The sequence below is a fragment of the Danio aesculapii genome, chromosome 3 (genome assembly GCF_903798145.1).
Source record: "Danio aesculapii chromosome 3, fDanAes4.1, whole genome shotgun sequence".
Taxonomy (NCBI): domain Eukaryota; kingdom Metazoa; phylum Chordata; class Actinopteri; order Cypriniformes; family Danionidae; genus Danio; species Danio aesculapii.
Genome location: NC_079437.1, coordinates 48,159,677 through 48,187,575, shown reverse-complemented (window position 1 = coordinate 48,187,575; position 27,899 = coordinate 48,159,677). Strand labels below are relative to the sequence as shown.

Here is a 27,899-nt window from a genome sequence, read left to right as displayed (position 1 = left end):
AAGTAAAGAGCTGGAGTCTGTCTGCAGGTTCAGCGGTCTCATTTATTCAAGCGTTGCATAAACAGAGAACATGCAGTTATGATTCTTCTCTTATAATTCCTCTTACGCCTGCTACTGCTCGCTCTGCTCTGTCCTCCGACAGACTAAGCAAGAATAATACAGTAAATATAGCGTATTACATAATGAGAAAGTCATTATAAAACTCTTAATTAGTCTAGTTAATATTTTACTTTCCAGACAATGAGTTACAAAAACTCCACTTAATATATATCTATATATATACCATTTACCAGTATTTTATATAACACAATGCACATTAAACACATAAAACACAAAAAAACAACACCTGCACAAACACAGAACTTGCAGTTGTGATTCTTATCTTATAATTCCTCTTACGCCTGCTACAGTTAAACATTCACACACAAAAGAGATCGAAAATCAGTTATCAAAATACACATTTCACAGGCTAAAGCACTTTAACACATGAGAAGCACTTTAACATCGAGAGCAACACTGTGTAAGTACATTTAGACCTGTTTTCAGTTGCTGTGTTTGGTTCGAGAACACTTAGACTTGTTTTCAGCTGGTTGTGCATAGTTGTTGGACATTTAAAATTGTTTTCAGCTATCTGTGTTTAGTAGTAGAAAGGTTAGCCACTGTTTCCTTTGTTACTGTAAGAGCTTGTGTGCCGAGCCGGACGTTTTTTTCGCGCCCCGCCGCTGCAAGTTTCGGGTGTTTTTACTCTCGAGACGTGCCCAGCTGAGCTCAATCAGCAAAGCGCTCGGGGGTGTATATAAGCGGCTAGTCTCACCGCGGCAGCGGTCGCGGCAGCCTCGTGTGAAGCCCGCCTCGTGTGAAGCCCGCCTCGTGTGAAGCCCGCCTCGTGTGAAGCCCGCCTCGTGTGAAGCCCGCCTCGTGTGAAGCCCGCCTCGTGTGAAGACCGACGAGGGTAAAGACCATCGACTCTACCTGTGCGACTCCACCGAGCAAAGACACCGACAAAGCACTTGAGTACTTCTTACTTTATTATTTTACGTTATCTCTGCACTCATTATTGTTTTCCTTGCACTCTTATTATGTGTTTACTAATTCCTGTTGTTACTAACACTCACAGAGCACGGGAGGTACGCTGCAGGCGCAACCCTCACAACCTTCGATCAATTCATGTATCCTCTATTTCACAACTCTCTCTCTCTGTGGGCCTCTGGAATTGTCAATCTGCTGTTAACAAAGCAGATTTTATTACCTCCATAGCCACTCATTCTGACTTTAGTCTCATGGCTCTAACTGAAACCTGGCTGAGACCGGAGGACACTGCTACACATGCAGCTCTTTCTACTAATTTCTCTCTTTCCCACACTCCTCGTCAGACAGGGAGAGGGGGTGGGACTGGACTACTGATTTCCAAAGAATGGAAATTCACTCAGAGACCGTCCCTGCCAAAAATCAGCTCTTTTGAATTCCATGCAGTCACCATTATCCACCCCTTTCGCATAAATGTGTTTGTCATCTACCGCCCACCGGGTACATTAGGTCACTTCTTAGATGAACTGGATGTTCTTCTCTCATCTTTTTCCGATTATGACACTCCCTTGTTGGTGCTAGGTGACTTCAACATCCACATAGAAAGACCTCAAGCTGCCGACTTCCGGACTCTACTTGCATCTTTCGACCTCAAAAGAGCACCTACTTCTGCTACTCACAAATCAGGTAATCAACTGGACCTTATTTACACTCGACAATGCCTCGCTGATCAAACACTAGTAACTCCACTACAAACATCGGATCATTTCCTTCTCTCTCTCAACATCCACATTACTCCTGAGCCGCCACACACTCCTACTCTAGTTGCCTTTCGCAGAAACCTACGCTCTCTCTCACCCAATAGACTATCCACCATTGTTTCTAACTCTCTTCCTCCATCTTGCAAACTCTCTGCACTGGATACGAACAGTGCCACTGATACACTCTGCTCCACGCTAACATCATGTCTAGACAGACTATGTCCTCTTACATCCAGACCAACCCGGGCCAGTCCTCCTGCACCCTGGCTCTCTGATGTTCTCCGTGAGCATCACTCAAAACTTCGGGCTGCTGAGAGAATTTGGCGAAAAACTAAAAATCCTGAACAGCTCATAACATACCAAACTCTTCTGTCCTCTTTCTCGGCTGAGGTTACTTCTGCAAAGCAGACATACTTCCGTCAGAAAGTCAACAGTGCCACCAATCCTCGCTTACTTTTTAAAACATTTTCCACCCTCCTCTATCCTCCTCCTCCACCCGCATCCTCCACACTCACTACTTATGACTTTGCTACATTCTTTTGCACCAAAACTGCAAAAATCAGTGCTCAATTTGCTGCACCTACAACAAAAACGCAAGATACACTGCCAACACCACACACACTCACCTCTTTCTCCCAGCTCTCTGAGTCTGAGGTGTCCAATCTCGTGCTATCAAGCCATGCAACCACCTGTCCGCTTGATCCCATTCCCTCTCATCTCTTGCAAGCCATTTCTCCTGCAGTCATACCAACACTGACTCACATAATTAACACATCTCTTGACTCTGGTCTATTCCCTACTTCATTTAAGCAGGCTAGGGTAACCCCACTGCTAAAGAAACCCAACCTGGATCAAACGCTACTTGAAAACTACCGACCGGTATCCCTGCTTCCATTCATGGCCAAGATTTTGGAGAAAGTAGTGTTCAATCAAGTCCTGGACTTTCTTACTCAAAACAACCTCATGGACAACAAGCAATCTGGCTTTAAGAAAGGCCACTCAACTGAGACTGCCCTGCTCTCGGTCGTGGAGGATCTCAGACTGGCTAAAGCAGACTCTAAATCATCTGTCCTCATCTTGCTGGATTTATCAGCTGCTTTTGACACTGTAAACCACCAGATCCTGCTATCTACGCTTGAGTCACTGGGCGTCGCAGGCACTGTTATTCAATGGTTCAGTTCTTACCTCTCGGACAGGTCATTCAGGGTGTCGTGGAGGGGAGAGGTGTCCAACCTACAGCATCTAAACACTGGGGTACCTCAGGGTTCTGTTCTTGGGCCACTTCTCTTCTCTATCTACACGGCATCTTTAGGAACAGTCATCCAGAAACATGGTTTTTCCTACCACTGCTATGCTGATGATACCCAGCTATACCTCTCTTTTCACCCTGATGATCCCTCGGTTCCAGCTCGCATTTCAGCCTGCCTGTCAGACATTTCACACTGGATGAAAGATCATCATCTCCAGCTTAACCTCATGAAAACGGAAATGCTTGAAGTTTCTGCCAACACGACTCTTCACCATAACTTCTCAATCCAGATGGACGGAGCAACCATCACTGCATCCAAAATGGTAAAAAGCCTTGGAGTAACGATTGATGACCAACTGAACTTCTCTGAGCACATTTCTAGAACTGCCCGATCTTGCAGATTCGCACTCTACAACATCAGAAAGGTCCGACCCTTCCTATCTGAACATACAGCTCAACTCATTGTTCAAGCTCTTGTTCTCTCCAAACTGGACTATTGCAACTCTCTGCTAGCCGGGCTTCCAGCTAATTCCATCAAACCTCTTCAGCTGCTTCAGAACGCAGCAGCACGAGTGGTCTTTGATGAACCCAAAAGAGCACATGTCACTCCGCTACTCACCCGTTTGCACTGGCTGCCAGTTGCTGCCCGCATCAAATTCAAAGCTCTGATGTTTGCTTACAAAGTGACCTCTAGCTGTGCTCCTTCGTATCTGCTCTCACTTCTGCAGATTTATGTGCCCTCCAGAAACTTGCGTTCTGTGAATGAACGTCGCCTCGCTGTTCCATCCCAAAGAGGGAAGAAATCACTTTCCCGAACTCTCACATTCAATCTGCCCAGTTGGTGGAATGAACTCCCTAACTACATCAGAACAGCAGAGTCACTTGCTGTCTTCAAGAAACCACTAAAAACTCAACTGTTTAGTCTCCACTTTCCCTCCTAATCTTAATTGCCTCTCTGGCTATACCACAAACTGTGCCCTCTCTCTCTCTCTCTCTCTCTCTCACAAAAAAAAAAAAAAAAAAAAAAATTTTTTTTACTAATGCTTTGCTTCTTAGACTTTTACACACCTGAAACTTGTCTATAGCGCTTGTTCACTGCTGCTCTTATAGTTGTGTAAATTGCTTCCTTGTCCTCATTTGTAAGTCGCTTTGGATAAAAGCGTCTGCTAAATGACTAAATGTAAATGTAAATGTAAAGTTCATGCTAATATCGTCCACTGCACTTCTCCTGGTTAAAATGACAGTTTGGCAGGTTAAAACACGGTATAAAGAACCCAAGCACACTCATATAACTCGTGTACATGTTATAACACAACTCACGTCATCTAAATTACAAATTTTTCTACTTTACACACATTTTCCACGGGACAGGAGTAAACGCCTACCTCGCTCTGCTCTGTCCTGACAGATTGAACCAAAGCGCGCGCGATGTCACTGACGTCACCACGGCAATGTCAAAACAAAAACAAAACATTTTCTCTTTTATTTCCCACATATTAGTTACAAACAAGACAAAGATTTTGCTGAATTTATAACGTAAACGTAACTTAATTGAGTACTTGTTACATGTACAGGATAGAGAGGGTATGAAAGTGAATTGTTTGTTTTGAAATTTGTGAATGGGAAGTTGTCCAATAATAAAGCTGAAACACACGTGGTTGTTGTCATGCGGTGAACTCGGCTAATCGTGTAATATCGGTGTCGTCATCGCAGCTCCAGCAGTCGCTCTTCAGATGCTGCACCGGCTGAATCAGTCGTCTGATCTCGGAGCGCTGTCGTGGTACTTTGATGCCACATGTGACAGTCGAGGGATGAGCGAGGGATAAAGGGATGAGCGAGGCATGAAAACTTTTTAAATTATTGGAAAATAAAGCGAGAACTCTCTCCTGACTGAGAGAGGAAAACTTGAGTGGGAGAGTTCCTTTGTTCCCCTGGCTAATTTGGAGAACGGGGTGGATTCACACACTCACATGCTGCATGCCATTAAGAAGGGCTCATCCCTATGACCTAATGCCTTCTTAGGGTTTACCCTCCAGAGTGAAGCAAGGGATAAGGTGGTAAAAAAGCTTTTCTTTAGCACACTTCATTTACATATACTTAACGTACATCTGAATTCATGTACTGTTATAGTAAAGTGTTTCACCACCAAAGAGGGTAAATCTCTCCTCAGTCTCTCAGTTTCACTGATGATCCAGAATGAACCCTAAGCCCAGGGCAGAGCGGCTCAGTGAATATGGTCTGGACTGAGTGGATGAGGCTCATTGTGTCTCTATAGATGTTGTAGAAGATCAGAGTTCCTGCACTGTGATCCACAAACACTCCTATTCTCCTGCTGAGCGGCTTCACTGAGAGACGAGTCTCTGTGTTATTGTGTATGAATGAGAATCTGGAGGAAGCGCAGATCAAACTCCAGGACTGATCATTATGTCCAAATAAAAACTCATCATAGTATCCCTTCCTCCTGATGCTCTTATATGACACTGATATGTCCACACCATAATCTCCACTCCAGTCAATCTCCCAGTAGCAGCGTCCACACACACTCTCTCCGCACAACACCTGAGGATGATCAAATCTGTCTGGATGATGAGGATACGGCTGCCTCTCTCCCACACGGGTCACCTCTCTGTTCTCCTCAGACAGAATGAGTTCAGCGTTTGCTGTGTTTGGGTCCAGTGTGAAGAAACAGGCATCTGAAGACAAGAACACACACATTTAACACCACAACACTTACTACAGCTGTGTGTGTTTGCATGTAAGTGAGTGTGTTGATGTGTGCTTGCGTGTTTGTTTGTGTGTGAGTGAATGTGTGCGTCTGTGTAATTTGTATAGTGTGTGTGTATATCGTACATTTGTGCAGTCCTGCTGTAATCCTCTTCTCTCCTCCATGATCTACACTGTAAACACACACAGATTGACATTCAGTCAGTAACAAACACTGAACACACTTTATTTTCAGCAGGGTGTCAGAGCTCCTCACCCTATCTATAAGAGTGCGCCCTGCCACCCTGGGAAGGAAACTCATTTCGGCCGCTTGTATCCGAGATCTCGTCCTTTTTCTCATGACCCAAAGCTCATGACCATAAGGGGAGAGTAGGAACGTAGACTGACTGGTAAATCGAGAGCTTTGCCTTTCGGCTCCACAACGGACTGATACATCAACAGGTTTGTACACAGCCAGAGGCAGAAATGGAATGGTACTAAGAACTGGGATAATTTCTTTCAGTGTTTCGGTTTCTGACCTTGCTTTTGTCCAAAACTTTGGGGAAATACACACACACACACACACACACACACACACACACACACACACACACACACACACACACACACAGTAAATGCTCCTCCACATACTTGAGTTTGTCCAGTGTGTAGTTTGGATCCTCCAGTTGTTCAGAGAGCAGCTTGACTCCTGAATCTCCTGGATGATTGTAGCTCAGATCCAGCTCTCTCAGGTGTGAGGGGTTTGAAGTCAGAGCTGAAGACAGAAAACCACAGCCTTCCTCTGTCACCATACAGCCAGACAATCTACAAACACACACACACACACACACACACACACACACACACACACACACACACACACACACACACACACACACACACACACACACACAGTCCACATCACATTAGTCTGGCAGACACATGTCAGTAACACACAGTTGCACAGAACACCTAAATATGACCCCAAGAATAACCAGTCTATGGTAAATCTTTACAGTGAAGCAGGATAAACATAAGAAATATACTGCCTTCTTCTGATTCATTGGAATGAATAAACACATGACCACAACATCAATATAATAGACGCAATGCTTTTGTCACTGCTAAGAATGCTATTATACATATGTTGCGTGCTTTATTCTGTGTAAGAAGCTACATAATTTCACAGGACTTATTTCAAAATCTTGACTGAAGCTATGCAGAGAAGCTACGCAAACAGCTGTCAATATCTCAGATTAATTATTAGTGATTTGATTATCGCATTGTATGTGATGTTTTGCATAGTTTGACAGAGAACTATGGGTTTGTGTAGTAAACACTGCTCCAGTTGAACACAGGTGCTGGAGATTCACAGCTGATTACAGAGCCGGCTTCATAGCATAATGCATGCCAGAACAATCGCATGCCATTTATCATTTAGCCCCATTTGAGGGATGTGTATGATGAGAGATGTATCAGCAGTTCACCTGCAGACCAGTCACATAGAAAAGTAAACTTCAGTAAAGTTGAGACGCACTAATATTTGAGAATAAGTTCATCTTCATCACACTTTAAAGCAGGGGTGTCCAAACTCTGTCCTGGAGGGCCGGTGTCCTGCAGATTTTAGCTCCAACCTGCCTCAACACACCTGCAAGGATGTTTCTAGAAAGCCTAGTGTGTGCTTGATTAGCTAGCCCAGGTGTGTCTGATTGGGGTTGGAACTAAACTTTGCAGGACACTGGCCCTCCAGGACTGAGTTTGGACATGTCTGCTTTAAAGGGTCACGTTTTGAACATACTTGTGAAGAAATAAATACTGACTAAATCATTAGATAACCTACTTATTTTCTATCACAAAAGTAAATCATTTGATCATATGCAGACGATTGCCAGTTAGGGTTTAAACACAGTGTGGTGATGGCCACTACACTGAGGAGTGATGTCTGAACTGCAGAAATATACAAGAGAAAAACAAACAGTTTTCACTAAAACACCATTGAATAAGCAACAATTCAAACAGTAAAGCAGGGATGAAGAGGTACATTAGCAGCATTCAGTCATTCATTTACTTTTCGGCTTAGTTTCTTTACCAATCCGGGGTGGCCACAGCGGAATGAACCGCCAACTTATCCAGCACATTTTTACGCAGCGGATGCCCTTCCAGCTGCAACCCATCTCTGGGACATTAGCAGCAATATAAGTCTTATATAAACACAAACAAGCCAGGCACAGGTGAAGTCATTAAACTAATAACTAATCAGTAAATTAACAGAACCCTCGGTCTCTCTCTGATGGACCATCTGTGGTGTGACCAGAATAATAGTATATTACTGCTACTGTCCTCTAACGTCAGAAATGTAGTGGAAGTAAGAACATAAACAAGACAACATTTAAAAAGAAAATTTCTAACTTTGTCGCTAAAATGAAATCGTAGAATAGGAAGCAGATACCCACAGTCTTAAGCTGCGGTCACACTGGGCTTTGTGTGTGTGAAATTCTGTCGTACTGCGCTGCGAAAAGGGGCGGGATTAAACAAGATGATTAGACATTAATAAAGCCAGCGATTGCTGCATGTTTTACATTTCTGTCCAGAGAGGTCCTGTGTTGATCCTCGATTGGTCTTACGCAGTCAAGTGATGCGATTTCACAGGTCAGAGTTCACCAAGCTTGAACTTTGCACCACAGCGACATGCGAAACTTGACTCATGACCTTGCGTTTCCAGTCTGACGTATTCGCGTGCGTATGAATGGAAGTCTATGGGAGGAAAAGCCCAATGTGACCGCAGCTTTACTGAATTCTCCACTTACAAGTCAAGAAACGGTCCATTGATATAGGTACCAGCCAATAAGAATCCTCTGCTGTTAGAGTTACTTCTGCTCCTCAAATCTGATTGGCTGAAAGATCTTTCAAGACATTGGAATTTATACTAATATCACCTGTAATGATGAATGCTAATACAGAAACACCTTGTGGAAGTTTCACTTGAATTTTGGATCGACCCAAATGCAAAAACAAAGTTTATTTATAACAAAAGTAGAAGAGAAGCCGTCAGAAAGCTCAGTTCTTCTTCAGAGCAATGCAAAAACAGAAGACTCTTTTGGCAAAATGGAAAAGAAGCAGTCAAAAGTGGTCCCGGCTCACTGATGAGCGTTTGCCTTTTACCAGACAAGTGGGGATACGGTGACCAGCTCCTCCACTGTCATGGATTGGTCAGGCTCTCACGACCCCCACTCACGAAGATCACCATCACCTGACTTCTAATGAGCACACAGCTGCATCACATTCACGAGCACCAGATAAAAGCACAGCACTCCAGTCGCTCATTGTCCGGGCTCGTCTCGACGAAAGCGGACAACTGAGCGACCACTCAGCGTAGTCATCCTCAGCTAAAACAAACGATTTACTTACCTGTTCTCTTTGTATTCCTCCTAGTCTTCCTGGTCCTCCCGAATCGTCCTGTCTTCCAGTCCTTCCAAGTCTGTGTCATCCTCTGTCAGCTGTATCTGGTGTGTGCTGTCCATCCTCGTGTATTCCTGTTACCCAGCCACGGAGGAAAAGACCCCAACATCATTCCTGATCCTCCTGGCTATCCTTCATGTGCTCCTTGTTGTCATTTAATAAACACCCTAACGTTTCCTTACCTCTGTCTCCTGTCCGCTTCATAACAGAAGCCCGGACCCATAACGACGACAACATGAGCACCCCCGATCACCTTCAAGAGCTGGTGGACCAGTTGAAGCGGATTCTACAGCCACCAGCTCCACTTTCCAACGCACCACCAGCACCGAGCACTTCCGCCTCCACAGTTTCTTCTTCGGCCCTTCCTTCCAGTCCCATGGCCCGACCAGCGCCCTACTCAGGCGGAGCGGGGGAGTGCAATGGTTTTCTGTTACAATGTTCCCTCATATTCGAAATGCAACCTTCTCTATATCCCACAGATAAGTCGAAGATCGCCTACATCGTATCTCTACTCTCTGGACCTGCACTTAAATGGGCTGAGACGATCTGGAACCAAGCCGGGCCGGTCATGAATTCCATCACTACCTTCACGGAGTATTTCAAAGAGGTGTTTGGACGTTCTGATGGGGAAGTAGCCGCTGGAGAGCAGCTGTATCATCTAAAGCAAGGTACTCTATCTACACAGGAATATGCTCTCCGGTTTCGCACTCTAGCAGCTGCAAGTGGATGGAATGAGAGATCGTTGTTGACCACGTACCGGCTCGGCTTGGAACCCACTCTCCGAATCCAACTGGCCACATTAGATGATACAATGGGTCTGGAGAGATTCATCCAACATTCTCTCCGATGTTCCGATCGTCTCCGTTCCTATCAACAGGACACCATCACCCCCTCGTCTGCACTCCTCCAATCGCCTGAGTCAACAGCCTCTCCAGAACCAGAACCCATGATAATAGAGTCTGGAAGACTGACATCAGCGGAACGACAGAGGAGGCTGACCCGGGGTCTGTGTCTATACTGCGGTGTCAGTGGACACACCCGTATGGAGTGTCCCCTTCGTCCCATTCGGACTTCAGTGAGTGTATTCAGTACGAATATTGAACAATGTAAACCACTTACTACCACCGTACAAATAACTACTGCCTCTATTTCTCTCCTTGTCACAGCCCTCATCGACTCCGGGTCAGCAGGGAACTTCATCTCCCAATCCCTCTGTCGTCAACTCCACCTCCGTACTGAGGCGTCCTCGCATATATACCAGATACAACCGATAACCCAGTGCACTCGATCTTCGACCCGTATCCATCGACAATGCGAAGACATCCTTCTTCAAGTGGGGTTGTTACATCAAGAGAGGATTCAATTTCTGGTTCTGGAGGGTGCAAATATGGACATCATTCTAGGGCGCCCGTGGCTGGTGAAGCACGATCCCATCATCTCTTGGGGCACAGGAGAGATAAAGAAATGGGGATCTGGATGTACACCTGCCTGTTTTCCAAATCTCCCTCTTCAAGGTCGGAACCCCATTTCTTTGTTTGCAACATCGGTCGAGAGCCCTCCTGAGAAGCAGTCTATCCACATTCCTAAGGAGTACAGCTCCTTTCATGATGTCTTCTGCCCCAAGAGAGCTTCCCAGCTACCGCCGCATCGGCCATGGGACTGCGCGATCGACCTAGTTCCAGATGCCCAGTTGCCAAGAGGTAGGATCTACCCGCTCTCGCTTCCAGAGAATCAGGCAATGGAAGATTACATAAGGGAGGCTCTGAGTCAGGGGTACATACGTCACTCAAAATCACCAGCCGCCTCAAGCTTCTTCTTTGTGGCCAAGAAGGACGGAGGGCTGCGTCCATGCATCGACTACAGGGTCCTAAATAACGGTACAGTAAAATACCGATATCCCCTTCCTCTGGTACCAGCCGCTTTGGAACAGCTCCGAGAAGCTAAAGTCTTCACTAAATTGGACCTCCGCAGCGCGTATAATCTGATAAGAATACGTGAGGGGGACCAATGGAAGACAGCATTCGTGACCCCTACTGGCCACTATGAATATGAGGTCATGCCTTACGGTCTGGTCAACGCCCCCTCCGTATTCCAAAACTTCATTCATGAAGTCCTCCGGGAGTTTCTTCACCACTGTGTAATAGTGTACATAGATGACATCCTCATTTACTCCCGGAGTGAGGCCGAACATCGCCAACACGTTGCGGAGGTCCTACACACATTGAGAGAACATCACCTCTACCTCAAAGCGGAGAAATGCTCATTCCACCAGAAGTCGATTCATTTCTTGGGATACATCATTGACCAAACCGGTATACGTATGGATGGGAAGAAAATTGAGGCTGTTCTATCCTGGTCAGAACCCACTTCCATTAAGGAGCTCCAGAGGTTCTTGGGTTTGCTAACTTTATAGACGGTTTATCAAGGACTACAGCAGGATTACATCACCTCTCACTAATCTCCTCAAGGGTAAACCCAAAGGACTGGAGTGGACCAAAGAAGCAGCCGCAGCCTTCCGCCTTCTTAAGAAGGAGTTCACAAGGGCCCCACTCCTGACTCATCCTGACCCAAATCTTCCTTTCGTGGTGGAAGTGGACGCATCCACCACCGGCGTCGGGGCAGTATTATCTCAACATCATGATACACCGCCCCGACTGCATCCCTGTGCCTATTTCTCTCGGAAGTTGAGCCCGGCGGAGCAGAATTACAGCATAGGAGACAGGGAGCTTCTAGCAATCAAGCTAGCCTTGGAGGAGTGGCGTCACTGGTTGGAGGGAGCCAAACATCCGTTCCAGGTGATCACAGATCACAAAAACCTCCAATACATCAAAGAGGCCAAGAGACTATGTCCACGTCAAGCCAGATGGTCACTTTTCTTCTCACGTTTTGATTTCTCCATTTCCTATCGTCCAGGACCCAAGAATCTAAGAGCAGACGCTCTCTCTCGTTTACACGAGCATCACGATCATGAAGAACTCCCAACGAAGATTCTTCCCGAACACATCTCCATTTGTCCGATCACCTGGAACGCTCCTCCAGTCGTTGCCACTCCGGAAGCCCCTGCTCCGCCGGGATGCCCTCCTCATCGGCAGTTCATACCACCTGAACACCGGGTAGATCTGATCCACTCCTTACATACCTCGCTAGGCACTGGACATCCAGGGATCAACAATACTCTCTCGCTAGTATCCCAACGATTCTGGTGGCCAAACATGGCTAGGGATGTGAGGCAATATGTTCAGGGCTGTAAGGACTGTGCCCAATCCAAGAGCCCACGTCATCTACCCGCTGGAAAGCTCCATCCCTGCCGATTCCGAACCGTCCCTGGTCACACCTAGGAGTGGACTTTATCACTGACCTCCCTTCGTCAGAAGGTAATACCTGTATTCTAGTCATAGTAGATAGATTCTCAAGTTTGTCAAACTAATCCCTCTGAAAGGTCTTCCCACAGCCTTTGAAACTGCCGACAATATCTTTAATCAAGTCTTCAGGTCATTTGGTATTCCAGAAGATATTGTGTCGGACAGAGGTCCACAGTTCATCTCACGTCTATGGAAAGCCTTCTTCAAGCTCCTAGGTGTGGCCGTCAGCCTCTCTTCTGGATATCATCCCCAAACCAACGGGCAGACAGAGAGGAAGATTCAGGAGGTGGGACGGTTCCTGAGGACCTTCTGCAGTGGTCACCAGAACTCCTGGAGCCAGTATTTGGGCTGGGCAGAATATGCCCAAAATTCACTGCGGCAACCCTCCACCGGACTCACGCCATTCCAGTGCGTCCTGGGCTTCCAACCACCGCTCTTTCCCTGGGATGGCGAACCATCTGATGTCCCCGCAGTGGATCACTGGTTCCGGGAGAGCGAGAGAGTCTGGGACGAGGCTCATCAACATCTGCAGAGGGCAGTCCGTCGAAGCAAGGTAACCGCCGATAGGAGAAGGTCTGAAGAACCCAGATACACACCCGGACAAAAGGTGTGGCTATCCACCCGGGACATACGCATGCGACTGCCCTCTCGCAAGTTAAGTCCCCGATTTGTTGGTCCCTTCACCATCGTGGAACAGGTTAACCCCGTCACCTACAAACTACAATTACCCTCTCACTACCGTATTCACCCTACATTCCACGTATCACTCCTGAAACCCTATCACGATCCTGTTCTTCCCTCCACAGAGCCTGACCACGAAGAGGAACCCCCTCCTCCACTGCTCCTAGAAGAAGGAGCCGTCTACGCAGTGAAGGAGATCTTGCGTTCCCGACGTCGTGGTGGCCAGTTGGAGTACCTGGTGGACTGGGAAGGGTACGGCCCCGAAGAAAGGACATGGGTTCCCAGAGCTGATATTCTCGATCCTAGTCTCATGGTGGAGTTTCATGAGAGCCACCCTGAGTTCCCAGCGCCTAGAGGCAGAGGGAGACCACCACGGCGTCGGAGGTGTCGGCCCTCAGGAGCGGGCCCTGGGGAGGGGGGTACTGTCATGGATTGGTCAGGCTCTCACGACCCCCACTCACGAAGATCACCATCACCTGACTTCTAATGAGCACACAGCTGCATCACATTCACGAGCACCAGATAAAAGCACAGCACTCCAGTCGCTCATTGTCCGGGCTCGTCTCGACGAAAGCGGACAACTGAGCGACCACTCAGCGTAGTCATCCTCAGCTAAAACAAACGATTTACTTACCTGTTCTCTTTGTATTCCTCCTAGTCTTCCTGGTCCTCCCGAATCGTCCTGTCTTCCAGTCCTTCCAAGTCTGTGTCATCCTCTGTCAGCTGTATCTGGTGTGTGCTGTCCATCCTCGTGTATTCCTGTTACCCAGCCACGGAGGAAAAGACCCCAACATCATTCCTGATCCTCCTGGCTATCCTTCATGTGCTCCTTGTTGTCATTTAATAAACACCCTAACGTTTCCTTACCTCTGTCTCCTGTCCGCTTCATAACATCCACAATCCAGACATGATCCCAAATGATTTTTGATCCCAAATAGAGTTTTGGATTAAATAGAGTTTAATGAGCTGATCCAAATCAGGGGGCTCCTCATGAGCGTAGAGTTCTGCCTTGAGTCCTGCACTCAACCCATTGAGGAAACGAGCAGACAAGGCAGCCTCGTTCCACCCTGATGGATTTGGATTTCTGCCTTCCAATTAATCCCAGCATGGATCAACATTTATCCTTTTTCTCATTACTTGATTAATATGATTATTTGAATAATTAATAAAGTTAAAACATTGCTCAATATAAGAATGTTCAGTGCATTTGCAGTCTCTTTGTAACTCTATTTTCAGGAGCCACCAAACTAGGTCATGGAGACCTCGAGTGGAAATGAATGGCTTGATGATTAAAATCAACTGTGCAACTGTTTTCCTATTTGTATTGCTGTGTTAATACTGTCTAAAGTGATTTTCAAGATAGACTTTGTGTTCACACCCTTTCTGGTCTTGTGTAGAGAGTATAATTGTTATTGATTGGTGATTGTAAGCTGGCTTCTGCTGAAGAAACTGCAGACTATCTTCACTAAACTTTATTTATTTATTTGAATCTCTGACTCCGACTCTTCTTCATCTGACAGACTGCTCATTCTTTGGGTTAAAACTGTAAATTATCAGTACACCTCAGAAAACCCTTTACCTCAGTGTCTCCAGTTTACAGTGTTGACTCTTCAGTCCATCAGAGAGCTCCTCCACTCCTGAATCCTGCAGGTCATTGTTACTCAGGTCCAGCTCTCTCAGGACACAGTTTGAGGATTGTAGAGCTGAAGACAAACTCTCACAGGACTGAGCAGTGAGATTACACTTGCACAATCTGAGAAAGAAGAACACAGATTATATGAAGTGTATTTTTAGTAATCAACACAATGAGAACAAGTAATTCAAACTCTGACCTCAGTGTCTCCAGATTACAGTATGCCATTCCTTTAGAAAGAAGCTTCACTCCTGAATCCTGCAGGTCATTGTTACTCAGGTCCAGCTCTCTCAGGACACAGTTTGAGGATTGTAGAGCTGAAGACAAACTCTCACAAGACTGAGCAGTGAGATTACACACAACCAATCTGAGAAAGAAGAACACAGATTACATAAACAGTGTGATTATTAGTAATTAATTTGGTGTATAATGTATAAATCAATTAGTAAATCAATCAGGTGTATGAACTCAGACCTCAGTGTCTCCAGTTTACAGTCTGGACTCTTCAGTCCATCAGAGAGAAGCTCCACTCCTGAATCCGGCAGGTCATTGTTACTCAGGTCCAGCTCTCTCAGGACACAGTTTGAGGATTGTAGAGCTGAAGACAAACTCTCACAGGACTGAACAGTGAGATTACACATGCACAATCTGAGAAAGAAGAACACAAAATACTTAAAAATTGTAATTCAAGAGTTCCCACTTTGATATGCTTGGCGTTTATAGCAGGTTTGGCATGCTGTCTTGGGAGAGAACCCTGAGCTCGGAGATATTTGAGTAGTGAAGAGGGCCAAAAAGGGGTGGGCGGGGTTAACTCATTAAGAGTCAAGAAAATGCTCGAGGAACACTCCTGACGGAGATAGAGCTGGGAAGTGGCATTGCTATATATAAATATATATGTATACATGACAGTGTATAAAAAAATTAAATAAATTATGGGTCAGAGCTGTGGAGAACGAGTGAATGGAAGTACGGGATAGTTTGAGTTTGGAGGGAAAAATTAAAGGAAGAAAAGAGGGGAAGAGGCCTAGAAATGCATGTGGGTGGAGGTCGGCTGGAGAGGATCAGCTGGGTTTCCCTGATGTGGCATTGTTCTCTTGAGGTGTAAGAAAGCTAAGAGGGTTTGAAATTAGTTTGTGTGTGTGTGTGTGTGGGGGGGGGGGGATGTCAAGAATGCATATAGAGTGTCCTTGTGTAAATGATCTGTTTGCTTAATAAAGAAAGACAGAGCTTCTTCATCATGCAAAGTTAGATCAGCTATGATGGGGTGGATTGAGGGATTGAAATGATGCTAGTTCAGACTTCTCAAAAACCAAAAAGGCTAGTGTGAATATAGCATCAAGTGTGTGGGCTGAATGAGTGGACATGTATCCTTTGCAAAGAGTGTGAATGCATTTGGAATGAATGTAGAGTGTGATGGGTTGAATAAGGGCAGTTTCTGGAGCCGGCAGTCATGATCTCTAAAATGAGAAAACAAGAGAGAATCCGAAATGACATCTTTTACAACATGGTACATGTACAGCAGACTTCTTGGAGTATCAGTCAGAGTGCAAAAGGTCGCTATAGTGTTTATGCCTGAAAGACTATTCTGCTGTACGCGCTCCAGCAGCTGGTTTAGATGATATCAGTGCACCCTTCCATGGACGTTTATCAACGTATGAGTATGTTGTGGACTAATGTTTGTGGATTAGATTGCCTGGTCATTTGCAATCGAGCTACTTCAGCTGTCAGAATGTTATGGATCTGTGGACAGGCGGGAGGTTGAGAGGTGAGTTCTTTATTGAAACCATTCTATTCACGCTGGTCTCGTCTTTCGAAACCTTTATAAAATGTTTAGTCTTTGTTGGAGTGTAGTTATGTAGCGAGGCTTCCTCTTAAAGCATGTACGTTACCGAAAGTGGACTGCTAGGAGATCAGTGAGAGTTCGGCTTCATTGCAATGGCTTGGATCGCTGGCGTCTTGAGTTTAGTCTGAGTTGTGGCTGCCGTTGTGTGAGGCAGTTGGAGTAGAAGTTAGAAGAGCTGGTGTGCCAGCGTCTTGCGGGAATTCAGGCTCGAATGCTGGCAAGGCAGCGGCTAAAGTTTAGGGGAGAGCGGGGCTCTGGCTGAAGTTGTTGTTTGTTTGTTTATTTGTTTGTTCTTCCATGTCGAAAGGTTAAATGATGCTGAAGCATAGGTTAAATGCTGGAGGATTTGTAGCGGGAAGCATTCTTCCAAAATGAAGATAGAGCAGTAGGGAGAAAACGTTCCATTTATAGTAAACTAGGATCACTCTGATTGGATTATTACTGATTACAGATGAGCAGCCAGTCGTGCTCAATCATATCACGTGCTCCTCACGAAATTAGTTTATGAAACTTCACTTATTAGTGGGACATATGTATAAAAAAAGCCAATCAATCAGGTGTTTGAACTCAGACCTCAGTATCTCCAGTTTACAATCTGGACTCTTCAGTCCATCAGAGAGAAGCTCCACTCTTGAATCCGGCAGGTCATTGTTACTCAGGTCCAGCTCTCTCAGGACACAGTTTGAGGATTGAAGAGCTGAAGACAAACTCTCACAGGACTGAGCAGTGAGATTACACATGCACAATCTGAGAAACAACACAAAATCCATCAACACTGTAATTATTAGTGGGACATATGTATAAAAAAAGCCAATCAATCAGGTGTTTAAACTCAGACCTCAGTGTCTCCAGTTTACAGTGTTGACTCTTCAGTCCATCAGAGAGAAGCTTCACTCCTGAATCCGGCAGGTCATTGTTACTCAGGTCCAGCTCTCTCAGGATACAGTTTGAGGATTGAAGAGCTGAAGACAAACTCTCACAGGACTGAACAGTGAGATTACACTTGCACAATCTGAGAAACACAAAATCCATCAACACTGTAATTATTAGTGGGACATATGTATAAAAAAAGCCAATCAATCAGGTGTTTGAACTCAGACCTCAGTGTCTCCAGTTTACAGTGTTGACTCTTCAGTCCATCAGAGAGCTTCTTCACTCCTGAATCCTGCAGGTCATTGTTACTCAGGTCCAGCTCTCTCAGGACACAGTTTGAGGATTGTAGAACTGAAGACAAACTCTCACAGAACTGAGCAGAGAGATTACAGCCCTGTAGCCTGTGTAGAGAAAAACAGTAAATAAGGATGCACTGAAACTAAAATTCTTGACCAAAACTAATACCAATATATCTGTAAAACTTGGCTGAAAAATTAAAACTGAAAATGCTCTGTAATAATTATTTGTTTACTTTGTTTAATAATAAAACGTGATTTTGTAAGTCTTTTGACGCTAAAAAATAAATTAAACTGATAAAAGAACAAAATAAATAACCATAAATGTTTTATTAATAAGAATAAAACAATATATACACAGAATGTACAAGACCTGGGGTCCGTTCTTCGTAGCTCGCTTAAATGATCTAAGATGATTTGGCAGATCCTGGATCTGTTGATCCTGATAACTGATCTCTGGCTAATTTGGTTCTTCAAACAAGTTCGTGAATCAGATTAAAGTGTCTGGATGAACTGATCTGAGATCTGTGTGTGTTGTGAAGGACAGATCTATCCATCCTCCAAATCATGATCAGCAATGCAGTGATTGGCTGACGGCACTGCAGCGTAATGACATCATCTGATTAATATTCAATTCTCCATCTGAGCTAAATGACATCATATTCACAGTAAACGCTTTGATATATATGATATGCAATAACTCCACATTTGTTGTGAGCTGCAGGTTTTACACTCATGTGTCAAGAGGATTCATCATGTAATTCAATGCATATCAATGTATTTAGTTCAACATTTAGAGCAGATTTTCTTTATTATAGTCGCCTAGGCCTACTCAAGTTTTAATCGGAGTAAGGAATAACTGTAGAAATTATATTTGCATCAAAAAAGCATTCTGATATATTTTTAAAGGCATCTGCAACTTTTGGGAGGCATCAAATCATCGGCATATTAGCGGTCACAACATGTGCATGACTGCATAAATTATTATCCTTTTAGAAAAAGTAGCATATTGTGCATGTACACGTTTGTATCTAAGAAGTTTATATCAATACATTTTCTCTTTAAACCACCAGGTGGCAGTCTTTACTTTTATTTTGGAGTGCAGATTGCATAAGTTTTATTAATATATAAGATTTTACTATATATATAGTTAAAATATATATATTTACTATTTTCTCAAGTGTATATGACTACTGTAAGAAAATATCAGCATTTGGTACATACTTTCAGTATTACCTTTGCTTGAACTGACCTGATCTAATCCTCTTTATATGAAATAAACCTGCTCCCAAGTAGGTTTGAGCTGCCAGAACTTGCTATGACAACAAGTCTCAGATGAGTTCTCAAGAACGAAACGATCCTGGATCGTGTCAAATCGTCAATATTCAAATCCAGCTAATAGAGTAATCCACGTATGAAGAACGGACCTCTGATGTTAACTTTTTTGATCACCAGCCACTGTGGCTAGTAGTTTTCCAACATTATGGTGGTGGTGGTTTCCAGGCAATGATGCTTCGCACAAGGAATCGTTTCTTTTTGAAATTTTAAACACTCACACAAAACAACAAAAATGAATTTAAGTGAATATATGCGTCAAATTAATATAGCAAACATAAAAAACTAATGTAGATTAGTAGTCTTGATGTTTTCCATTTATATTATTTCTTTTTCACATTATAAACTGGGTACACTCCCATACTAGTATTAACGGAGAAGTCAAAAAGAGATTTTGCAGAGTGGAAGGTCATGGAAAATGGAATAGATGTTCTTGGCTGGTGGAAGATGAACCAACAATCCTACCCAAAACATGTTTAACGCTACAGCTACAGTGGATTCAAAAAATGTTCCACAAAAACACGTTTACAAAGGCTAATCTTGGTGAGGAAGGAGTTTGAAATCATAACTAAATATTAATTAAATCATAAATGCATAATGTAGACAGAGAATATAGGCTAATGTTGGCATTATTATTTTATTATTCAGCTTCACCGTCACCTTAAGGCCGGATTGTAACGAGAAGTGGCAAAACAAATCTCGCAGAACCTTTATCTTATTTCGTATGGCCTTAAGCGCCGCGACATGGTGCGCACATGACAGTTGAAAGTATCACACACCAGACGCGCACATTCGCATTCAGTATTTAAAAGGAAACTAATCAGATGGTGCTCTGTGGCGCGGCAGAAATATGAATAGTCATAGCTGGGCGCCGCCGACTTGCGCACCGGTGTGTGTACCCTGACAGAAACCTATGTTGAGAATTCTAAAATGCATGTTGGAGGGAGCTGGAGGAGGTGATGCTGGCGGCTCTTGTTACCAGCGAGGATGATCTGGGATCAGAAAGCGTAAGCCGGAATCGGACAAACACTCTGGTCACCGAAGGTGATCATCTTTCGCCCGCGCAGCTCACTGACATCCGACACCTCCAAACAGAGTTTAAAAACATGTTCTCCATCCTACCCGGTCGCACCAACTTAATTCAGCACCACATCGAGACTGAACCGGGCGTGGTCGTTAGGACCCGACCGTATCGCTTGCCTGAACATAAAAAAGTGGTCCAGGAAGAATTAAGAAAAATGCTGGAAATGGGAGTAGTAGAAGAATCCTGCAGTGACTGGGCCAGCCCGATCATTTTGGTACCCAAGACGGACGGGTCGGTCTGGTTCTTTGTGGATTACCGCAAATTACACGCTGTGTCAAAATTTGACACGTATCCAATGCCGCAGGTTGATGAGTTGCTCGACCGGTTAGGCGCTGCTCGCTATTATTCGACATTGGATCTGACAAAGGGATATTGGCAGATCCCCTTAACTCCTTGATCCTGTGAAAAAACAGCCTTCACTAAACCATTTGGCTCACACCAATTTGTGACGCTTCCGTTTGGGTTGTTCCAGCAGCCACGTTCCAGCGCCTGATGGATAAAATACTGGCCCGTCACTCGGCATATGCCGCTGCTTATCTGGATGATATAATCATATACAGTAATAATTGGCATAAGTGCGCAATTGGGTGTGTGGAGGTGAGGTATCTGGGCTTCCACTTGGGTCATGGGCAGGTGCAGGCCCAAATTGATAAAACTGCAGCCAAGGAGGTAAGACAGTTTTTGGGTCTGGCAGGATATTATAGACAGTTTAATACCAAAGTATTCGGACCTCGTCAGCTCCCTGACTAATCTTACTAAAAAGAGGGAGCCAGATACCATCAGTCGGAGCAGTGCCAACATGGGGCGTGGGAGCTGCAGGCTGGACGGGTGCCCGGCCTGAGACGGGCAGTGGGGGTATGAGGTAAGGAGAGCATGGCAGAATACCCAGAAAGGGGGGAGAGCGAGTGGAGACACTGGTGGCTGGTCAGTGGCCCAATTAGAAATAATTAATAACACCTGTTTTCTCTAGTGATTGGCCTGGAGAGACACCATCCGAAGGGAGCGGGAGAGACCAGTCGAGAGAGAGAGCTGAGCGACTGCAGCCTTGTGCTATCGAACACTCAAAATAAAGTATAATTTTCACTTACCTTATTGCCGACCCTGTCTTCTTCTTCCCACAGCAAAGAACCTTTCTATATTCTACAGTTCAGTTTTAGAATGAAAACGATCCGCGTCCACACTAGCGTTTCACCCAGCGTTTCAGAACAACTCTCCGTCTACATTAAAATGGTGAAAACGCACATCACATGACCACACACACACTCTGGCATGCGCTGCAGCATATCTACCCAGATGAGAGCTGTGCTCGTCGGACTGTTCATCAAGGATCTACCGCTGGATCTAATCTCACTATAATTGTTAAACGTGGTCTTTAATTCATCTTGTTGTCTATATCTAATGACATATTCTAAAACTTTGGTCTTTGAATCTATTACTTGTTCTCAGGTAAGGTGTTTTGGAGGGCAAAGAGAAGTTAATAATTAATGTAACCACTTACACTCTGTATATTGACTGATTGCCTGCCTTTATTTCCTATAATGTATTAACTTATTGTACGTTACACTTTAATAATGGCCATTACTGATGATTAAAACTGATATTCAGCAAAAGAGAGGACATGTTTCTATTTTCAATGCAAATGAAAGGAGGCAGTGATGTTATCGGCTCTGTTTTGTTATGAATACGCACACAGTAAAGATGACGCTCATATAAATATGCAGCTACACGACGCCTCAACATTTCTGCTGTCTGTTAAGTTGTTAATATCAGAATGAGAATAGGCTGTTCCTCATATCATGCTTTCATTTTATTGTTAAGAAAGTGAAACAGCGTCACCTGCAGGGTGATGTGAATGAGCTTATGAAGTACACTGTTCTGAAGATTTACCGACATGTCCTCGGGAGTCTGTTTTCCATATTAAACTTGTGAAGTCTGAACTGAAGGAGAGGATGCAGGACTGAACTGTGTGTAGGCTTCTTAATATTGAGGGGAAAGCCCCAATCAGAGAGGTGAATGTCTGCAGCCCCGCCTCTGTTTTCAGATGTCTCCGTTTTCCCCCATCCATACTGAGATGGAGCAGCAGCGTTTTAGAATGAACACGGCCTCTCCAGCGTTTTCAAAACGCTGCGTTTTCAGCACTCGAAAACTTCGGCGTAGTGTGGACGGATGGCGTAACCATAGCAAAACTTATGCTTTTTAAAACGAAAACGCATTAGTGTAAATGGGGCTTCAGCCTATCAATAGCCGCGTTTCCACTATTGCGCCTAAAGTGAGCGAGCCAGGGTGAGCCAAGGCCAGTCCCGTTTCCACTGTCACTGATTGGTCACTTTGACACAGGTAATAAGAAAAATTAAACTTCAGTCATGTTCATGTTGTGAAACACTATCAAAATGTCCACTGTTGATTATATTAGTCTTCTGTTTTCAATGGCGATTTTAACACTTATAGGAAGTCCTTCGCTCTGCAGAGACCATTATTAATCAGAAATTGAGTGTACATAGTTTTACGCTAATAAATGCAGTCTTGACGTTACAAACAGTCGGCAAGTACCAGAGAACTGATGACATGCAGACAAATTCACAGCAGATGTTTAGAACAGCTCTCTTTAAGCTAGCCTACATATTATGACTTCAATTAAAAGAATCTATTGGATTAGAATTTTGAACCTACATCTGTTCTTTTGTTCATGCAGGCTTAAATACCATTAATTATTTTGTAAGTTATTTATTTAGTTTCATAGGTTTAGTAGGATAATTGCAGGAATGAATTATTCCATTTCATAATTAATTATTAAAGTATAACATTAATTAAAACAAGGATATGCATTTGTAACGGAGCAAAGAAGTGTGTTAAATTAATGCCTAAATGGGAACAGCGCCCTCTACAGTGTGCATGGTGTAATAAGCGCGTGGAGTACAGACCACCCTCAGCGTTAATGAAGCATTGCTATGGGTAAGTCGCACGTTTCTCCCGGATGGAAAATGACCATTTATAAGTGTTTAAAGCACCTAAATATCTGCTTTATTGTGACTGAATGTTTCAGTGAATATGTTGGGACACTGTTGAGTTGTGTTTGACGTCGAGTGTGTCGCTCAATCTTGAGTTATAACGTGTTTATATAACGAGGCCTGATTGTAATCAATTTGTGTGCTGTCTTGTGTTTTATATAGAAGTGGTCATTGTCTGTCTCCATTATACAGGTATGTTGTTAAATGTTATTAATTAATCGTTTGTAATTCTTTTTTTTATTATTTAAAATACAAAATACCTCTTGGGGACCAGAAAATGAACAACATTTACTGATATTGCGCACACACACACACACACACACACACACACACACACACACACACACACACACACCTGTGCTTCTACTGTTCAGTGTACTTTCATATTTATCTTTCTGCGTCTATATTGACATGAGGAATAATCAGTGCTTTCTGCGGGGTCTTTGAATCTGCGGGGCAGTGATAACTATAGTCCATTAAACTATATAGTATAAGATAACACACACAGCTTCCTAAATAAATAGGCCCAATCCAAATTCTCCCCCTAAGCTCTTCCCCTTACCCCTACCTTTCGTTTTGTGTGTTCACATGAAGGTTTCGGGGTGTCCCAATTCTCTTTAGCTTGAAGGTGTAGGGCTAAGAGGAAGGGGTAGACACCCCTCAAAACTGAGATTTTTCAGGAACACACTCGAAACCAAGAGGTATGAAAATTACCCAGAATACACCAGCCATACCGGCAGAATCACTGCACCGGGGAGTCAGGAGATCCACAGAGTATTTTTTGTCGTTATTACAAATTTTTACTACAAACAAACACATGTTTAATATATTCATAACCGTGTTCATGTTTTACCGTCATGTTTAAAAAAACGAAAATAGAAACCGCTGAATTTGGCGATCTATAATCATAACTCCTGTACAGCAGTCCCACAACATCCTGACACTGGAATCCCCTGTCAGAAGAGTCTAGTGTCTGTAAATGAGCTGTTTACAGTCTCTGCTATAGTGTTAGTGTTGTGTTTATGTGTGTTTACATGATGAATATGGCCACTGTGTAAATGCACAGTACAGTTATGATCTTATTACCACATTATACCGTCATGATAACATAATATATGCCTTCAGTGATCTCCTGAAGATAAATACCAATAAATAACCCAACTGGAGTAACTACAGCAGTCGCCATCGTCTGATCTCATATGAAGCAAGAGATCATGATGACGTGTGCAGGTGCTGTAGTGCTGGACCAATGATTAGGGGTACATCTGAAGCCCTTCACCTTCACACACGATTTCAAGGGCCAAGGGGAAGGGGTATAACAACAGACTTGGGATTGAGACTTACTAAACTGATCTGAGTCTTGAGTGCAGACTGATGTGTGTCTACTGTGATCAATGAATGAATGAATGAATGAATACTCACAGAGCTCTTCTGCAGTTTCTCACAGCTGGTATCAGTCTCAGTCTTCCCTCAGCTGATGTGTTGTATTTTCTCAGCTCAAACTCATCCAGCGACTCCTCTGACATCTCAATCATGTAGGAGATTGTAGAGCAGTGAGCAGGAGTGAGTCTCTCCTCTGAGTGTTTGTCTGATTTCACAAACTCCTGAATCTCTCTGGACAGAGTCTGATCTTTCACCTCCAGCAGACAGAGGAACAGATTGATGGATCTGTCAGCTGAGACATTGTTATTATCTTCTTCATTCAAAGGTAAATCTATGGATCTGTCAGTTGAGACCGGGTTATTATCGTCTTCATCACATGATGCGCTGATATCATTTCCCTTAATCTTCTCTTTAATGTACTGTGTGGTTTCTCTGATGCTCTCTGAGCTCTGCTCTGTGTGTGTCAGTAGATCCTGGAAGAGTCTCTGATTAGACTCCAGTGAGATGCCCAGCAGGAACCGCAGGAACAGATCCAGATGACCATTACTGCTCTCTACAGCATTATCTACTGCTGAACTGAGGAGTATATACAGAGAGTTCTCATTTCCTTCCACCCACTCATCTTCATCATCTGAATCTTCACTGTCATAAATCGACTCCAGCTCTTCTGTGTTCTTTGTTAAATGGAAGTAAAACAAATAGAAAGCAGCCAGAAACTCCTGAAAGCTGAGATGGATGAAGCTGTAGACTTTCCTCTGCTGAATCACAGATTCCTCCTTGAAGATCTCAGTGCAGATCCCAGAATACACTGAGGCGTCAGTGACGTCTATGCCGCTCTCAATCAGGTCCTCCTCATAGAACATCACATTGCCCTTCATCAGCTGTCTGAAAGCCACTTCAGCAAGTTTGAGGATCACTCCTCTGCTGGACTGCAGGAGTTTCTCTGGATCTCTCTCTTCATACTTCCGATTCCTCATGTTGATCTGAATCAGCAGGAAGTGGATGTACATCTCAGTCAGAGTTTGAGGGATTTCTGCACTCACATCGTCTTCTAGGAGCTTCTGAAGCACAGTGGAGGAGATCCAGCAGAAGACGGGTATGTGGCACATGATCTGGAGGCTTCTTGCTCTTCTGATGTGGGAGATGATTCTGCTGGCTTGATGCTCGTCGCTGATTCTCTTCCTGAAATATTCCTCCTTCTGAGGCTCAGTGAATCCCTGAATTTCTGTCAGACGGTTGATGTATCTGGATGGGATCTGATGGGCTGCTGCTGGTCTGGAGGTGATCCAGATGAGAGCAGAGGGAAGCAGATCTCCTTTCAGGAGGCTCCACATCAACACAGCCACTGATGAAGATTCAGTCACAGCACAAACTTTCTCCTCATCTGAAAAGTTGAGTGTGATTCTGCTTTCATCCAGACCATCAAAGATGAACACAACTCTACACTGCTCATAAATCTTGGGCTCCAGATCTTCAAGTTCAGGATGAAAGTCCAGCAGAAGTCTGTGAAGACTGTACTGATGATCTCTGATCAAGTTCAGCTCTCGAAATGGAAGCACAAACATGAAATCTACATCCTGATTGTCTTTTCCCTCGGCCCAGTCCAGAATGAACTTCTGCACAGAGACGGTTTTCCCGATTCCAGCGATGCCTTTAGTGAGAACAGTCTTGATCTGGGCTTTCTTCTTCTTGATCTTCTCCTCATGTCCTGCTCCAGCTGAGGCTTTAAAGATGTCATTGCAGTAGACTGGAGTGTGTTGTGAGGGTTCTGTTCTGGCTGTTTTCTCCATCTGTAAAACCTCATGTTCTTCATTCACTCCTTCACTCTCTCCTTCTATGATGTAGAGCTGTGTGTAGATCCTGTTCAGGAGGGTTTGAGTCTCTCGATGGTTGATTCCCTCAAATAATCTCTCAAACCTGTTCTTCATGCTGGTTTTGTGCTGCTCTTTGACTCTCTGGAGTTCATCATGTTCTGGTTGGACTGAATCCTGCTGCAGGTCTCCAGTCTGATGATCTCTATCCACACTGCAGGAACAACAACACCACCAAGAATCAATGAGTGTGAGTGTACAGATCCTCTAGTACAGCTGAAACAGCTGAGACACAATACACAGATTTAATCCAGAATCAAACTACAGTAATGCAGAAACTGTCCCAGATCAGCAAGAATCTGCCTCAGTCTTCAAATGACTCTCATAGCTCTATTGTGAAGCACTTTAAACACCACACATGATTGACATCTGCTGCTCAAAATGGTGTAACATTTACCAGTATTTGTAATTTATGTAATGTAACCCATCAATCACTGAATATCATTTATGTAAATTATGCAGGATGCTCACTAAAAGACATTTCAAATCTTAAAGATCAATTATAAAAAAAAACAAAAAAAAACTAAGAAAATGTTGCACCCAAATCTGCTTATCAGCGAGCTTATATGAGCAAAACTCAACATGTTTGATGACTGCAGTTTCTAGTAAGATTGGCAGAGGGAATATACATTTTCCGTCAGTCTTATTACACAATGTAACTACAGACAGCTTTAAATAGGAAAATTATTAAAACATCAGTGAACAAAACACTGATGGCAAAACAAATCACTTGATTAATTTAAAATGAAAATACTTAATCGTTGCAGACCTAATAGCAGGTCCTGTGTGTTCACTCTTAAATTTTAATGGAGGATTCATAGACTGGTCACTCTTCAGAGACACACAGCTGGGCTCTGCTTCTGCTGTCTTCCTCTTACGTGAGCTAAAACAGAGAAGATTAGAGTTCAGCACACACTGGACTCAACACACTGGACTCAACACACCAGATATTAATCATTCTTCATTTAAATAAACACCTGAAGCAGCACTTTATATTCATTTCCTTTATATCTGAATAAAAATAAAGAAATCAGCAAACACAGATCAAGGCGCATTTCTTGTAGAGAATGCATAAGAGAAATGCAGCACTATTAGAGCAGATCAGGGCTGAATCAACTCATCATCAAATCACTGAATGAAGTTGACAGTGTAGATGTGGGAGGAGCCTAATCATTCAGGTGTGTCAATCATCATCACATGACTGTATAAGCAGCAGTATAGACTGCACTGTGTCAGCTGACTGTTATTCCAGCAGCTCCACTTATCCTCCTCCTCACTCAGTCTTCAGAAGGTCACTCATTTGGGGGTTTGTCTGCAGAGCTCCAGTCCAGA

At 43.9% G+C, this 27,899-nt stretch overlaps 1 protein-coding gene across 1 annotated transcript; it reads right to left on the bottom strand.

Annotated features, from left to right (window-relative positions):
* Window positions 1-2,843: 2,843 nt before the first annotated feature.
* Window positions 2,844-27,446, bottom strand: LOC130221595 (NACHT, LRR and PYD domains-containing protein 12-like). Its single transcript, XM_056454143.1, has 11 exons — window positions 27,337-27,446; window positions 24,736-26,721; window positions 17,818-17,991; window positions 17,556-17,729; window positions 17,291-17,464; window positions 15,349-15,522; window positions 15,074-15,241; window positions 14,821-14,994; window positions 6,391-6,564; window positions 5,887-5,933; window positions 2,844-5,729 (listed from the first exon to the last, which is right to left on the bottom strand). The coding sequence occupies exons 1-11, from the start codon at window positions 27,384-27,386 to the stop codon at window positions 5,203-5,205; spliced, it is 3,822 nt and encodes a 1,273-aa protein (XP_056310118.1). The 5' UTR covers window positions 27,387-27,446; the 3' UTR covers window positions 2,844-5,202.
* Between the last annotated feature and the right edge of the window lie 453 nt (window positions 27,447-27,899).